Source organism: Aythya ferina (assembly GCF_964211825.1).
Source record: "Aythya ferina genome assembly, chromosome: 8".
Classification (NCBI taxonomy): domain Eukaryota; kingdom Metazoa; phylum Chordata; class Aves; order Anseriformes; family Anatidae; genus Aythya; species Aythya ferina.
The window spans coordinates 22116390-22134349 of NC_140304.1; the positions used below are offsets into that span (position 1 = coordinate 22116390).

Consider the following 17960-nt stretch of genomic DNA (forward strand, 5'->3'; position numbering starts at 1 on the left):
AACACAGTTACTTTATACTTTTTACTCAATAATAGTATATTGAAAAATAGCATCTAGGCAGCAAGCTGGCTACTAATTATATTCCTCTGTATCCTGTTTGTCTAGTAGTCCCAGAAACATGTAAAATAACTGTCCTTTCCAGTCACCTTGAATACCACACACGATTCAATATGAATCCTGTAATCTCACTTTGGTTTCCCCCCCGTCTTCAGAGGTATGAGGAAGCATACAAACAAGGATTGGGTTTTAATCAGAGCAAGAGGCGAGGTAAAGCAATGGTAGTACTAGCATGTAAGCATAGCAATTCTTCCTATTTCTTTTGGATGAGAAAGCCTCAAGGATTTTTGATTATTTTTTTTATAGGCATAGTTCATATATTATAGTTGGCAATGACTATTTTGATCCAAGGTTAAAACAATCTTACATCCACTAAAGAGAAAGAGTGGAACAACGTTATCCTACCATTTCTGTTCCAAGCACCAAAATAACCTGTTTCAAAACAGCCATTTTTCTGTTACTAATAAAACAGTGAGAAACAACCAGCAATTAATAAAGCACACAGCTGTTTATGTAAGTTTTTACTGAGCAAAAACACAATGCCAAATAGCTGTCACATATCTAAGGCTGTTAAAGCCACAGTTCTCTTCAGGTCTCAACCCCAATTTCAAAACACATTTTCATTTGGTACAAAAAGTTTCCGCCCAGTAAATAATTTTATTATCAATTCAACATTCGGGTTTTTATCTTGTTTTTCTCCCCAAGTAGACTTCCTGCAGTTTTATCTAAACAACTGATGAGTTCTCCATTTTCCTTCCTACAAGGATGCTTATTTCCATAAATGGATTACTCTTTCCCATAATTTGCTTTAGAGCACTTTCATGCAAAGCTTCACAAGACACTTTACAAATAAAACACCAGTGACTTAATGGTGCCATTAGCAAATCATGACAAGAGATGGTACTTAGCTTTGAGGCCCACAAGTCAGTTCTTCAAGCCTTATTCACAAGGGGCTGAGAACTTCCCTTAAAGGGCAAGATTTGGCAGACAGACAAAAATTAAAAAGCAGCAAATGTGTTAAATTCCATTTTCTTTTCACTGTCACTGAATGTTTTGCTGCAGACTTTGAAGCTGAAAGGTAGTTACAATACATCTCCACATATCTGTGACCTGCATGATATCTACCTTTTGGGAGATGCACTTTTCATTGTGTGATCGTTCTTCATTGCAATGGCCTCAGGCAGATTTGAAACTGATGATCAGAGGTAAGAGGTAAAGTAAGAGTCTGTAGCTCTAAAAGCTCTTGCAATTAGCATTCAGAACAAGCACACCAAAGTCAGCCTCTCCCACTGGAATCAATGAATGGCTGGTAGTAATAAGGTCTCATGTAAGATCTCAGTAGTGAAAAAAGCACAGCCAATCTGGTTCTTCTAATACTTCTGGTTAACATTGGTTTTGGCAAATATCTAAAGCTGACTTTTTGGAAGCATTTATTTTCCAACCACCATCTGAAATACCAGACAGACCAAGAGGCAAAGAAAACTATGCAAACAAACCTTAAACAAAACAACAGCTGAGCTTCACACAATGTACCTTGAGTACAAGCACTCCATGGGGACACCAGCTGAATTCACACACCACCCTCTAGACAGAAGTGTACATACACACACACTGAGTTATCAGAACACATCTAGGGCAATAAAGGGCCTAAGAGCATACATCCAACATACATGGTCATCAACTCTATTATACTATTTAAGTACAATTACCATCTCAAACTATAGCATTAGTGCTACTCAAATACAGTACTACTTCTTAAATAATTCAGCTACCTACCCCTTGCACCCACTGTTAAAATGTAGAAATTAATCAATGCAGATATTTTGTGGTACCCAGAGTTTCTGCAGGATTACAGATGAGTGGTACTGGCACATAGAGACAAGGAGACAGGTGACCCATGCGCATTGTTCAAAGGTAACAAAGCTAGATAGCGTGCAACCTACTCAGCTGAGCGTAGCTGGGCAAGGTCACAGGGGTATCTACAAGTCCAGGAAAAATGTTGGCTGCTGTCATGACTAGATGAAGGAGGGACCACTTCTTTTTTCCATTCTAGGTGCACTAAAACCAGATTGCATTGCTCAGAGACACTGATTCAACACAGTGGACAAGAGCATTTGTCGCCTCTCTAACTCAGGGCAGTGGGGCACACACATGATAAAGCTGCGCTTCTGCTACAAAACTTCCCATATAGATTCTTCCCCCATTTAAATGGTGGCTAGATCTGGTTATTGTCTAGACACTGGCAACCAGCCCCTCACTTAAGTGCAAACAATTAACACTGCTGGAAGCTTTTTAGGTAGTACCACCCGCATAAAGATTTGTCCCCATGTAGGCCACCCCTTTGCATGTGTGCTGGCCCTCAGCTAGGCACAGTGCAATGTCTGTAATATTCAAGAAACAATCTTAAACGCAAGCCTGGAAAACTAAAAATAAAAAAGTGTATTCCAGTTGTATTCTAGTATTCTATACAAAAAAAAATTACAAAAAATGTATTTTATATATTATAAAAATATATTTTTATATATAAAAAATACTATATGTTTTTGTATAGAATACTATAATGTGTATTCTAGTATTGTAGGTGTGGTTATGTTACCACATTTATACAGCTGTGCTGGCACAACAGAGGGGAAGTGAGTAGCAATGGGCAGCCTACAAAGCCAGAACTACTCCAAGGAAAGGGCGAGAGGACAGTGGGTTCCTGGGACACTATATTTAGTATTCTCAAGAGGAAGTGTGGTTAGATGGGGGGAAAGCTATGTCATTTAAGGTCTTCAGATCTTAGTTGATTTGAAGTGACCTGATAAAACCACTAAGATACCTTAACTGGTTTAAAAAAAAAAAAAATGCAAATGCACAAGTGGCAGTGAATGCAAAGGAAAAAATACATATATATGAACTACAGTTTATAGCAGAGCTGCAGAGACAGGCTGCCAGGCCTTAAGAGCATGCAGCAGAGCAGCCAGCTCTAGCTGAGAGAACACACGCACTGTAGTACAGGGTCTATTCGCAGAGTATTCCAAAACTGCCATTTCTTGGAGCTTGTCTGAGATGTTCAGTGGCTTTTCTCTTCCCATTCCCCTGCTTAAGAAGAAAAACATTTAGTAGGGTAAATCTATTTTTTTCTGTGAAAGTATTTTTATGCCCTGTGGAAGGAAATAAAAAGAGACAGATAAAGAGACCTTCAGAGACAGCTGTCTGAAATTCCCTTATTAACCATACAGAAAAAAAGTTAAAGTTTTTTCTCTACAAAAATTCCATAAAAGATACGTCTTCAAGCATTTTTCCCCCACTTACACATTCCAGAGCTCCAAGGATCAATCCCACAGGACCGTGAGTCAGTCTCCTTCTCCATTCTGTTTTTTTTTTTGTTTTTGTTTTTTTAATGCAAAAATCTTCCTTCTGTCTCCACATATGAAACACTAAGAGAAAGTTCTCTTCTGTTAATACTTTGTTACCTGACCAGACTGCCACAGACAAATGCAAACACAGGACAATTACCATAGATCAGCTGACACACTAACTTGTAACTCATTCACTCACATGGCTGAGTGCGCTAAGGTAGAAAATTTTAGTAAAACTATTGTGAATTTCAGTAGTATCATAAGCCCCAATAATCATCTACTGAGATTTGAAACCTTTATTCACCTGCCAAATCAGAACAAATGTAAATAGGAGAGGAAATTATTCTAGAATATCTGCATCCCACAGCGGAATACAACACAGTAAAACATCAAAACCTAGCACGGATGAATCCAAAAAAATCGAGTTCCAGTTATGAGAAGGGGACATGTCTTAGGAATTTGGAGAAGCACATATAGAAACTACGGGATCATAATTTCACAATCTAGTATAAAACAATAGAATAGTGATTATTCAAGAATATTCAAGGTGGTGCTCTACTGGCCTAAATAGGTTTGTAATGATACTAATGTGAATATTAAACAGCTAGTAAATACACATTGTTTTTTGTTAATTGTTGTATCATCCTATCTTTCTCAGAAGGAAATGGCTGAAATCTGAGCAAACAACAGATTTGAAAGAAAATAAAGTTCATTATAAACAAAAGGTTGGGAAGTGTACAGAAAAGTGATACTGTGGATAATATGGTATTTTGGTTTTGGCTTTTCTAGAATTAAAACATCAAGTACCACAAAATGATGTCTTAACTGTTGTCACATACTCAGGAGGTCATTCCCTTCACTAAAGACCTAGCAAACTTTTGCTAGAAGTGAGGTTATTTGTATTTTAAGGAAGAGAATTTTTGAAAAGAGAAGATACCTAATCCTGCAAACCAGCATGCAAGCAATGCCTCATTAGAAGAAACAGGATCTATAAATAATTCATTCCGCATTTCTTCTACGCAAATTGCTATTCCCATGAAATAAACATGTTTTTCTGCTGACTTCCAACTGCTCCACACCTGGATCTTACCAGCCTATGCTAGTATTCCACTGCCTATTGGTAATGCAAATTGCTCTAAAATACATCTTTCATAAGAAGCTACACTTCATTTAATTACTAGCAAGTGTGGTGCTCCCACAGCAATTTTAAAACGTCACACATGCTGCACAGGTATACAAGAAATACTTAATAGGATTGCCTTTAGACAACATAATCCATTACTCCTGAACAGCATCACTTACAAGATTTCATATCCTAAACCCTTCCATTTCAGTTCCTGCCTCACCTTTGCTCTTCTCAATAGTAAGGAAGAAATAGAATATCCTGTGTGGTATTTTATCCAATATCAAATATATAAAGCTAAGAATGATCATTTTCCAGATGGTTCTGCTAAAGCGATCAGAAACAAAATAACTGTCATTATTTTAAACACAATGCCCCACTTTTACAGATTTTGTACTGATAATTTCAGTTGGTTGACTGATTAAAAAATTAAAAATGATATAGCCATGCACTTCCTAAAAAGCATGTGAATGACTCTGGTCTCCAGAACACATGATGCACAACACAATCACATTGTCTTTTTTTATTCCAGAGTTCCCAGTATGCAGAAACCCATGAACCCAAAGAAAAAGTGCAGGTCTCTTAACTCAGCTCAAGTGATGCATGGATTATTTGCAAGAAGAACCACAGAAAATGCAGTAGATGCAGATTTCTTCCACCAGGAATAGCAAACAACCCACATTGCTGACAACCATAAGGCAACTGCTCCCTTAGCTTTGAGGAATGATAGGGCTCAAGGCAAAGTTTTGCCTTATTTCTTGGGACTGCACCCTATAATTAGGGCTTCCTTTACACACCTTGTTCACAGATCCCCATAAAGGTCCGTTTTTCCTAACCCCTTGAGACAGGGCTCGGATTCCAACACTACCAAGTTAACGCACCTCCACCTCTGTCATATTTGCATATTCCCAACCATCTGTGCTACAAATTGGGCCATGGATGGAGAGCAGCTGTTGGGCAGAAGAAAGTATTGGGAACAGGTCATGGACAACAATAACAAAATCTATTTAGTTCATAGGCTGGAAATGTTCTTGGGTACAACTAACTTTCCACACATCAGCACCTATCTTCAGCAATTAAGGGATCAAACAGTAACACGCAAACCAAGACCTCCCACTCTTCCCACAGAATTCCCAATCCTGTTCAAGGTGTCAGCCATTGAATTGCAGTTGGCTGCATGGCTCAGGCCCATAATAATTGAAAATCAAACTAAAACTCTGTAATAAGTTTAAAACCAGTAATTTCAAGTCTCTTGCACAAAATAGCTATTTTATGGCAAGAGCTGCTCTGGGTATGTGAGCATTTGACCTTTCCTTTCCACCTCTAATACACACAAGGATTTATTTATTTTTCTTTAAAAAGTCTCACACAAACAAATCCCTCTAAATGAAGTCAACCTGCGCTGCACAAATATCACTTCTCTGGGAAAAGGTGAAGAACAAGCCCTGGACAGATCGGTGTCCGGGACTACACTTCTGGAAGGTGCACAGATACTACTGGAATGAAACAACAGATTACTGAAAATTGCCTTTTTGAATTAGATGAGCAGATGCTGTGATATTTGTGACTAAAACCTAAGACTACTTTTTTTAGTGATATTTTAAGCTGCATTTCAGGTCCCCTTTAATTGATGGTGCATGTTTATTTATTCTGACACCAGATCTGCTTTGTTCTGCCTGCCATCTCACTACAAATATTGAAGAGCACATCTGACCTCTATTTCAAGCGTTTTGATATATTACAAAGTATAAGAACCTGCTGCTTCCTGTGATGTGTGCAATGCTGTAATCTACCATTATTTGGCATTCATTATGTACCAAAATGAGAATTTAAAAAACAAAAGAACAAGACATATCACCGAAGCTCACGCACAAGTCTATAAAGAGGCTGTATTTTGAGAGGACTACTTGACCTTTAATATAGGAATTTAATAGTCCATACCCACAATTATGCATAAAACACACATAGCCTAAAGGGGGAGAGAGAAGGGGGCAGAACATCTGGATGACATATGCTTCATTGCTTAAAGATGAACTGCAAACCAAAAACCTTTTGCCCCATTACTGGTTTATCATGTAGTACTTAAAAGCAGAACTGAGACAGGTCCTAATTTTGTGCTGATTTTGCAGTTTGGGTTTTCACACCTCTGCTGAATTAGGACAACAGAAGTCCAATTTTAAACTAATTCAAGCATGCTTATACTGGAGGTTGTCTTGTTTTAGCTACGTAGGCATCAAAATTAAGTTCATTCAACCAAAGGAAAGCCTTCTGTAGGAGTCAGCCCGACTACACTTCTGTCTCCTTGTGCTTGGGAGTGGACTAGTATATAATCTTTAAAGTATAATTACTTAAATATCATTGCAAATGAGAACAAGAATGTTTTATACTTAGAATTTAATTTTCCTCATTTTTTTTCAAGAATCCAACACAAAAAACATTACTAAATTTCTTGTGCTACACCCTATAAAAAAATCTGACATGATAATTAAGCACCACTGGACCATAATACAGCAAATCATAGCCCTACACATTGCCAGATTAATTAATGCAACTTCATTCACTGGAGCAAATTAGAAGCAAACAATATAGACCTACAGAAATGAAGTCTTCTAGTTAGTAACAGAATAACTGTAAGGCATTTAAAATAGAAATGACCAACAAAAGGAGCATCAGAAAGAAGCAGCTGTGGAGTTTTGCTAGGATCCATTAGAACATCTCTCACTGTCTACAAAAGCATTATTTTTTGGAAGGCAGTGGGGGTGGGGGAAGTCAGCCACAGCAAATAAAGGATGGGCTGATTCAACAAGAGACCTGGTTACTGCCTCAAAAATGCTGATTCTGCTCTGTAACGCTTTGTTGCATCTGCCTGCTAACTTTCCAGCTCACTTGCATACCTCATAAGGGGCACCTTTATGCATTTACACTGCAATTGTTATCTGGAAGGTTGCTTGCTATTACAATGCCTTTAAGGCACATGACCCATACTGTAGAAACGTGAGTTTCCAAAACACAGAATACAGGTACTATACAAAAACAGAGCACTAATGTTACACAGCCTGCTACTCTTGGAAGAGATTTTTCAAAGCAGTCTTGCAGCAAACTATGTGCTTTTTGCTATTAACTACATTTGCAATGAAACATTTTCAGGACTCTTGAAATGGGTACAACTCCTCTTGTATTTTCCTCACAGAAAATTTCTCCCCCTCAAGCACTTTATAATTAAAAATAGAAATAAAAAGAAACCTTTCAGAAGCCACAAAGTGTGAAAAATGGCAGGAAACGGAAGTTCAGAAGACTGATCTCTTGTATTTACATGACACTTTCCATCCCTAAAGATACAATGGTATGTTCACAGAAATTATCCCAGCCACAATAAAAATAGCTCAGCCCACAGAACTGTTGATCAGCAAACCACCATAGGCTGAGTTGAGCACCCAGATTACAGTCAACTTGCAGCAAATTCAGCAGTTGCTGGGAAATGATCCATCAGGTGGGCATCCTCCCACAAGGAGGGCTACCTTTGTTCTTTTCATTAGAATCTCTATTTGTCATCATGGCAAAGGATAGAGGACACCGTGAGAATCAAATGAGACCAAAGTATAATTCTCAGCACAGGAAAATAGATAGGTCCCATTTTTTTGCATAAAAATTACTGCAGTCAATTTAGCAGTCAAGAGGCATGTGAATGATCTTGGACCTCATTCAAGCAGGATATACACATTGCCTCCACGGACAGCCCTGCACTCTGCAAACCCCTAGCAGTACACAGATTTATGCTGAGACACAAGATCTTTTATAGCATCCTTCAAAACACTGCTACTGGCAGTGCTAAGGGGTTGGGTTAAAAACTGCAAGTTACAGTTTGTGATATTGTTTTTTTCAGTTTTGTAATTAGATAAGGAAAATATTAAAGAAGCTATGGATTTTAGCTAGCCACCTGCTTACTTTGGAAAGAATAACTCAAAGTCATTTGTGGTCACAACAGCATTGCCTGAGGTTGTACAAAATTCTACAGTAGTTTGGGATGGAAAGGACCTCAAAGACCACCCAGTTCCAACCCCCTGCCATGGCAGGGACACCTCCCACTGGACCAGGCTGCCCAAGGCCCCATCCAAGCTGGCCTTGAACATTTCCAGGGATAGGGCATAACACTACTTACAACACAATTTCACTGAAGGTTTCATTGGTGATCTCTGCAGATAGGTTACATCCAGTCTACAGACACATGAAATCACTTTTGTTCAGAGTAAATACACAACACACAAAACAGAAATAAACATCCTTCTAGACTTCATACTTAGTCTCCTCAGGCCTGTCAAGTACATTTTTTGTTAAATTCTACCACACTAAAAGCTACACAGTTAAAACTGCCCTGTGATGACAGCATAATTCACCTTCATCATCTCCTTCAAAACCTCAACTTAAAAAGAAGAATCTGAATATGAGAAGGCATAATCCATTGCAAAGCGTGGTATTTATGAAGTAACATTACCCATTCTGTCTGTTTTAAAGTATCACTGCCCAATCCTCAGTGGGGGATATTAACATTTTACAGGGTACCATCATCATTCATGTGTTTGCTGTAGGAAGACAGGTGCACTGAAGTGTCATTTTTCAATTAATCAAAAACCGGGGTCCCTTTGAAATAATGTATTTAATAACATTTTGAAGAGCCAGTGGCTGATACAGCAGAAGTCAGGGAGTTCAACATCTGCAGAGTTAACAGTGATTACATAAGTAGTAATCACTCTGTTAATCTAGTAATCAGCGAGGTGGCACGTAGCTGCCATAGTAACAAGCAGAAGATCAACTGTTTTCTTCCAAGAAAAGCCTACACTTCACTCAGCTATTCTGCTATGATTTTAAAAGACATGATGGTGAGGAAAAAAAAAAAAAAAAAAAGATCTTGTGTATTAGAACTTGCCTCTTTCTCTGCATTTCCTCAAGAGAGGAGAGAATTTCTCAGAAGAGGGTTTCAGTAGTTATAATTCAGGATGTCCCACCAGTGATTGGGATACAGACTTTCTGGGGCCACAACAAGCAACAGTCCTGATTATTTTAACTAGAGTACACAAAGGAACACCCCAGAGACGACACACATTTTAGGAAAAATCACCTTCCCAAGCACTCCTACAAGTGCTACATACAGAGATGATTTCTTGCAGTAATTACAGCAAAGGGGGGTGTCTTGGTATCAGACATTATACAGTTGTACAGTTTTTCCAATATATTTAAGTAAACTGCAAGTTAACTTTGGTTAATTATTAACTACAAAGAACAGAGATGAGTGGCTATTAAATACATCGCCATCAAACATCATTTATATTAAGCTTTTACACATACAGAACTCCAGTATTCACAAGCCCCAATATCTTTGTGAAAGGAATGAGCAAGAAGGAAAAACTAAAAATAAAATCTAGGAACTAAGGCAGGTAGAGCCACAAGGCAGCTCCACAAAGCCACTCAGAACAGATGTGGCAGGGAAACACAGTTTGTCTGCCTCCCTATACACTGTGTCACTACCTATTCAAAGTTTTTATGTATATAAAAGTATTTGCTATAGGTATGGTTCCACACAGGCTACTGACCAAATAGACTAGGGAGCTGGAACAAACCTAAGAGAACGGAGGAGGATGAGGGTAACAGGTTTGTAATTTCAGGAAAGAACTAAGCATCACATTAAGAGATACATACTATTCTCAACTTCCTTGCTATGGTACAAGTTTGAAGAATATTTGTGATCCCCTTTGGGCAATTGCTGCTTTTGTTTTTGTCAGATCCAGAAATTACACAACTACTCATATTTATATGAAGTACAGGCATTACATTAAGAACTCATACACAGTTAAGTATCTAGATCTATACATTTAGATTACTCCTGTGGGATGTCTGACTAAAGAAGTCCAGCCTGCCTTATGACAAAGCTAATCTTCTCTTATCTGTTTCACTTTTTATCCTTGCACCTGCTTGTGTTAACAAGATTAAGAACCAGGCTGGCAGCAGGCTCCCTGTCAAGGAACACCAATGTATCTATTGATTTAATCATCGGAACTACAACCAAATGGAGCTGCAGGGCTGGGCAGAGGGGAGGCATTTAGTGTGTTATGATTCAAACTCTAAAGGCAGGCCCTGCAGAAGTCATGCTGGGAGACATTGTGCCATCGGACTGTGCAGGAGGAGGCTGGGGGAACACACTGCAGCTTTCTTCTAGAATGATATTCTCTTTTAACTGTCAGTGCCAGAAGGAAGATTTTGTATGTGATCTTTTAACATTGTCAAAAAAAAAGTTTCCCTTCTTCTGGAACCTACAGATCCAAGCCAAGTCTAGGGAGTGTTTAAAAAAGGGGTGCATCTGCTTATCTCTGCGAAGCCAGGCTCCATTCACAGAGCTCCTACCGCCCCATCCCAAGTTGCAACTTAACTCTCACTTGCGTCAGTGCTGTCTGCTTAAGGGATTCTGTTACCATCCACCTCCATGCAGAACCTCTGAGTTCAAGGAAGTTCCAGCACTTGAGGTAGACTTCACCATATTTATTTAAAAAACTGCCACAAGATCTGCGCTCTCACAAAAGTAAAAACTAATCCATGCACTACAGACCTACTACTAGGGAAAGACTAGGGAAAGAATGAGAGGGAAAAACAGTGCAGTGAAATAAGCAGTTATTTTTAGAGTTCAACACTGAGGAAAGTGATAAGAATTGGATTCCAGGAGACACAGGACTGTTTATGATTTGGGGGCTGTTTTGAAGCTTTGCAATTCACCCATTCAGCTGATACGCTGAAGGCAACTGCTGTGAGAGGCCATCCCAAAGTTTGGGATAATCAGCCCTTCGTTAGGAGGTCAGACTGAAAATAACAAAGTATTCCCAGATAGGTTTTATTTACTAAAAGGAACAGAGCACAAACCTATTCAAAATATACACAGAAAGGAGCAAGGGAGATAACCAACGAATCGCAAACAAATCACTTTGGAGCCAGGCGCAGGAGAGGGGCTGCCTGCAAGTGACAATGCCGTAAGGGAACAAACGCTGTTTGTTCCCAACTGGCTGCACTTCCGCCTCCTCCCCTTTCATTCAGGACTCAGTGCTAGCGATGCTCCCTCCATCTCCATGACATGCTGCTTGCAAGTACTTTTATCTGAGGAAAGCAGGCTGGAGAAAGCATATGAGCACACGGTAAGTTTGCACTTGTATTTGCTGGCGTGAAAGGGGAAAAAACCCTGCATCAAATAGGTCCCTTAATTAGGGATCACAATTAAATGCTAAATATAATTTGTGGAGTATGTGGGTGTTGGGTAAATTCAGCAGGGAAGTGTGTGCTTAAGGAGCAACTGGGGCAGCTGTGTACATCTGCAACCTCTGCTTTAAAAGCAGTGAATGCTGCACAGTCAGAAAAGAAAATAACTTCCCGTTTTGTCCTTTGTACTGGGAGTCTGTTGCCCGAATGCTATAGCTCAGGAAGGAATTCAGCTCCAACAAAGTCAACTGAGACAAACCAGAGCCCCTCACCCCCCTCCTATTACTCGGCACACAGTTCCCTTCCCACTAGCTGATAGCTCGCTGTTCTGACAATGCAGGGAAAGAGGAAAAGAATGGCAGAGGGAAGCAGAGCACAGCTGTACGTTGCAGAATCTCTCCATATTCATTTGCAAACAAAACCAGTATTCAAAAGAGACAACGAAGATGCAATAGGACCATACCGAATCCATGCCTCTGAGCAGCGAGGGGCTCTCTAACAATGCATTCAAGCAACAGATAGAGATTTACCTTCAGAATGCAGGCCATGTTCTTTCTCTAGCCTTCCTACCACAGAGCAGCAGGATTCTACTTTGTGAGCAGCAGTTCCAGTGTCAGGCAAAAGGCTGGTAGAGCCGCAGAACTGCTAGAGCCCACATTCCTGTAGATCCAAATAAGGGTACCACGCAGCCAGGATCCGTTAGTCATATTAGTCTTTTTATGCCCCGTTTGTTCCACCCATCAGCTCCTGCCACTGGCTGGGCGCCAGCCCGGTACCTCCCCTCCATCACATGACCGCGTTTGATTCATGGCTCCAGCGTGTTTGTGAGCCCCAGGACGCGCTCACCATCAAGTGCACGGACAGACAGCAATCTACGGCTCACAGGCGGTCCGTGATGCTCCAAAATCAAGCCACGTCTTTATAATTAATCCCTGTGCAACTCCCTAAGATTTCCCAGGAGACAGTTGCTGCCAGTTGGTCCAAGTTCTTTGTTATTTGGGCTCTGAAAACCCTTACACTGCCTGTGAGAATGAAGTATTGTTTTGCGTTCGGCCAGCTTCCTTTGGTGAGCTCATCGTTATCAGCAAGCAACACAAGTAGCCCACCAAGGGTGCCTGTGCTGTGCTGCCTTGCCCTGCAAAAGGCTGCCACACGTCACAGGGAAGGGAAAGCTTTTTGGTGCAGGTCTGAAAAAGGCTCTGAACTTCCTCTGGGGTTAACTACACTGAAGTGGTGTTACCTGCAGATTAATGAATTCACTTGTGAAATTCTTATTGCAGTTAGTTTTTGCCTGTGGTTTTTCTACATCATCTCACCATACTCAAACTTCCCGGTACCGCACTCTGTATATCATAAAGGTCTTACTTCTTATTTGTTGCTTCTCCTGCGGTCTTTCTTCCACTTCCACGCTGTCCCAGCATTGCTCAGTACTACACCTTGTAACTCTTCTCATTTTCTGCACTTGACACCTCTGTATACTTTGCGTGCTATATTGCTTCACTCCTGTGATTTTGTGTGATAAACACAAAATTCCTTGAAATTGATGCAGTCATCCTCTCTGCACTGCATCTGGAACCCAGACTCTTAGTATGTGGTATCCAGAAGGGGTTAGTACTGTGCCACCCATTTAGTAACTGATACTGCTCCTACCTGGCAAGCTGCTCCTAACCAGGCACAATCCCTTTAGGCAACAGGTAGATTGACACTAAAGGCATTATTAGCCCTCCTCATTTCCATACAGAGGCAAATCATCCCCAAGAGTAGAACAGAAAGGGACTGTGGAGGCTTTCTGCAGCTCATGCTGTCCCTGGTTGCAATCCTGTGCACTTCCAAAGAAAATGCCCATTTGTGTTTGGCCTTTGCACTGTCCCTCCAGACCCACGCAGGTTTATTTTGTTTTCCTCCTCTCTTCTTCAACACAGGCCCTGCAAGCTCCTCAGCCCCTCTCACCACTGAGGAGAACACCTGAGTCTTGGCATAGTCTGAATTCTACTATTACTTTTCAGGAAAACCTTACAGCTTCAAACAAGAGTGCCATACAAGTAAGTGAAAGAGCCCAATGGGAAGTATATATTGCCCTACTCAGCTTACTTCTCAGTGCAATTAATCTAAACCTTACTCAGCTGCAAGACACTTCATTTTTTAAAAAAAAAAAAAAAAGAAAAAAGTTGAGTTGTGGAGTACTTCTGCACATTTTACCAGGAGACAATGATTGCTTGGCACCATTAATGCTGTTAGAAATTCAGCTCACCACCTCGCTATTATTCAGTGTCATGGTAACAATTTAGCATGGCCACACAGCCTCACATGTTCTGGAGTCTCTTCCCATCCATTTCAAATGCACACTTAGAAACACTCAAATCCACACCTCCCAACTTTCTTTCAAAGAAATTCTAAAAAAAATAAAAAAAAAAAAAAAAAAAAAAAATCAAGTGTTAATCAAGTGTTGTCCAGACCTAACGTTTTAGGAAAACTTTTTCTTTCTTCTCCAAGATGAAATAAACTTTGAATAAGCTGTTACAGTATTTTATATCTATAGGATATAAAGGATATATATCCTTTACCCAACCCAAGCCATTCTATGATATAGCCTGTCTTACACAGTATATGGCTTTCATACAAAGCACAGTGTTGTCACAAAACATTTACTATTTAGAAAGTTAAATATTTAAATGCATGAACTTCCAGGGATCAAAATGCAAGCATCCATAGAAATACTGGAAGAAGGAAAAAGCAAACCCTACAAATCAGTAACAACTTTTCAGATGATTGTTCTTTTATTTCCATTCCAAACTTAGATGAGAACTTTAGGTGTCTGTTTTTGAAGTTGCTCATTTAACAGCAACCAGTTTACACTGAACTAGTTTTTTGTTTGTTTGTTTTTAAACAGAAAAGCTTGTGTAATCTTATTTATAAAATTTGTTTTAACAGAACAAATGGAATTTAAAATGGATAAAAAACGTGCTCAGAGAAGAAACTGCCCATCTTTCTAGGTAGCTTACCTCTAGTTAAAGCAGACTAAACTCTGAAGAGTGCTGTGTTCAGCTATACCTCCAGATGTTTTGCCCGTGTAAAAATAAGTAAGGACAAACAAAATGTATAACTCACCGTAGTCACCCAAAGAAGAAAAGCCATCAATAAAATTCTGAAGGCATTCAAAAGCTAAATGATATGTTCAAAAGAAGTACTGCCATTTAAAGGTAATGTTGCTGACTACAGAATACGGTTGGTTAATAGGCCTTTCTAGCAAGTTCTTCAGCCAAGGACACATTTGTTTTTTCCACTGTTAATGATTTACATTCTTTGCTCATATTATCAAAACCTTACACTCCCAGTATTTTTATAACATAGAATTCTAACATCACAAAAATATTAAAGCTATTTCACACTTAGATAGGCTTGTGCCAATTTGCCCTCTAACAAGATTTTATCTCTGAGTATACAGCTGTTCACATAAAAGCAGCGTCAGGAAGAACCAGCAACTCCTTCAATTACAGTACTGAAGGCCTGAAATTTGAACAGAAAATTTAAATCCAGCATTTCAGGGAAACGCTTTCTCCTGAGCTGCAGAAATGAAGACTCTTCCCCTGCCGTGCTCCCTCCAAAGATCCAGGCAGATACTGGTTTTATTATACAAAGTGCCTCTCTTTTGGGGGCTTAGGGAAAGAGGAAAAAGTTGTTCTTTAAAAAAAAAAAAAAAATACACTGTCCCCATCCATTCTTGACACTTTATCTCATGTTCCACTGCACTTGAAAACACATCAGTAAAGATTTATTATTCTAAATGCAGGAGTGAGTTAATTTAAGTTCAAGACAAAGAAGAGTAGTGTTTTCTTATGACCACTCTAATATAACATACTAAGAAGGGCACCAATAAAGTTGGATCTGAGCCACCTTGCTCAATGACATCCTGCTTTGCTTCATGGCATCACAAAACTCAGGGAATCCCAAAGCCCCATCTCGGGTTTGAATGGGAAGCTGTCCTCCAGGGAAGAACACTGAAAAAAAAATGTTTATATGTAAAACTGATGTAAAGAAAAATGAAAAAAAAAAATGTATATATACACATATATATAAATTCTGGGGCTGAGATAGGAACTTGAGAATCTTGGTTTTTGTTGTTGGTCTTGTGAAGAACAGCAATCCATCTCTACTTCACTGCCTGGATAGTAGGAAAACAGGGAAAAGAGCGCCCACCACTCACTTTGCCTACCCAGCATCTCATACAATGTTATTGTAAGTTCAGTGGAGAGCCCAGCAGCAGCATCCTCTGAGGACTTCAGGAGGTCTTCCCCTGCTCTGGCTGACAGCAGTAGGACTGAGGAGAGACAGCAGCAGCCACTGCACAACATGCTCTGCCATGCACAGAAAGCCAGAGAACGGAGCATGCCACCATTGTCTGCCTCACATCTTCAGAAACAGGGCAGCATGACAGCCAGAACAGAGTGCAGAACAGAGGCTGCTCAGGGCCTGGGTCCAGAAAAAAAAAATAAGATCCTGAAGCCAGATTTGTGCCGTAGTCCAGAATTTTCTCTTTAGAAATAGAAACTTCTTTCTGTAAACAGCACAACAGCAAGACAAAAGCAATCAAAAGGATATTTTCTAATCTCAGTCTTAGGTTTTGTAGCTCTCTATGGTTACAAACTTTCAACAGAAAATAGACAGATGCAATAAAGGTTCAACCCTGCAACAGTTTATCATCTCCACCTATTCTACCAAAGCTCCCACAGGATATAAACTAGCACTGTGTTTAACTCATGGTCTTGTTGAACTAGAATTATTTCAGCATGCTATAAATGGTCAGTAACACAATGACAGTCATTTTAGGAACCAACAAAAAGTGTTTTGCATATGTAGTCTGGCTTGGAGTTATTTTTTTAAGTTATGGCTCCAATGTTTAAACAGGATGCAGAAATATGATTTATATACAGGAAAACTAAGCAACATTTTCTTGCTTAACATAGGTGTCATATGAAAAGATTTACGGAGAAGGTCAGAAACTCACTAGAACCCACGTATTTCCATTTTTAAACCTCATTATGTACCTGATTTGAGTTATGACAGCAATCAAATTATTATAATGAAATCCAACATCTTCCATTAAAATTATCTCAAAGAAATTCCATTCCTGAAAAATTTAAAATCTTACTTAGCCACAACTCAAGAAACACAAGCAGTAAAAGCTTCTTACAGATCTTGGATCATGAGCTTTTCCTCCCCTGAACCCAAACAAACTGATATTCTAGTCCCCTATTAAATTCACGCTATTCTTGAAGCCTTTAGAGGCACTAGGCATCATGCAGTATCCTAAGGTCAGAGTTTGTTCTGCTGGATCTAAAGAGAACAAGATGTCTACCTGTTCATTAAAACCACTGTCATCCATGAAAACTGCCAGTGGCAAAACCCTGCTGTACCTTGTAGAGTCCATCTCAAACTATAAACATACATTCTCAAGGCAAAAGCTTTTATGTCTTTTGTAACATCTGGTAGCTATTGTACCAGACTTTTCATAAAAATATATTTAACGCAATCCTTTTAATTAACAGAGGCAGTGTTACCGGTATATTACCAGCAAGCTTCCCTCTAACAGTTTTCTACACTGCTGTGTAACAGTGAGCTAAAAGATAAAAAGATGCAGTTATAAGGGGATTTGAGGTGGCTAATGAGTTAGAGATCTTTGTATATTGCCTTTATTAGAATAATCAGCAGCCCTGAGTTTGAGGGTTTAAGGTTACAAAAAAAACTGATTTACAAACGAATGATACTGTTAAAAGCACTATTCAAGTTGTACCATCAAACACAAGAATAAAGAAATAAAAGAATTCAGTTTGTATGTGCAACTTAAATTCAGCCTGTGTATGTGTCCCAGAATTAATATGATCACACTATTCTTTCCCCAAAGGAAGTTGTTTTTTTCTTCCCCCGTTTTTCTTCCTTTTTGTAGTTCAAAAGAAGGACTTGAAAAAGATGAGAATCAGCATCACACAGAAATGCTATTTCCTACAGGATAACTGCCTCACTTACTGGAAAAATTAGAAGTTATACAGTGAATGAGAAAGAGGTCATAAAGAAAACCCGCATCCATTTTCTGATGAGAAGTCTTTGAAAGCAGCTGTGAAGAGGTGGATTCTGTACTTGTCTCTAACAAATCCTCTGCAGTGCCTTCTGAAGGAATAGCTAGGAACTAATATGCTTGTCCC

The 17960-nt window shown here is 39.4% G+C and overlaps 1 protein-coding gene across 5 annotated transcripts in view; it reads right to left on the bottom strand.

The window, feature by feature from the left end:
* The window catches only part of ST6GALNAC3 (ST6 N-acetylgalactosaminide alpha-2,6-sialyltransferase 3), a 249563-nt gene that overhangs the window by 207462 nt on the left and 24141 nt on the right, over positions 1 to 17960 (bottom strand). For 2 of the 5 annotated variants that reach the window (XR_014695487.1, XM_084527724.1), the window contains exon 1: positions 14869 to 15225. The exons of 2 other annotated variants lie outside the window; for them this stretch is intronic. Coding sequence is in view for 2 of the 3 variants with exons in the window: in XM_084527724.1 (XP_084383850.1) it covers positions 14869 to 14895 (27 nt within the window). In the remaining variant the exon portion in view is untranslated. Of the gene's footprint in view, positions 1 to 12290; positions 12813 to 14868; positions 15226 to 17960 lie in introns of those variants that run through there. One more of the 5 variants, XM_084527725.1, reaches the window with a different exon arrangement.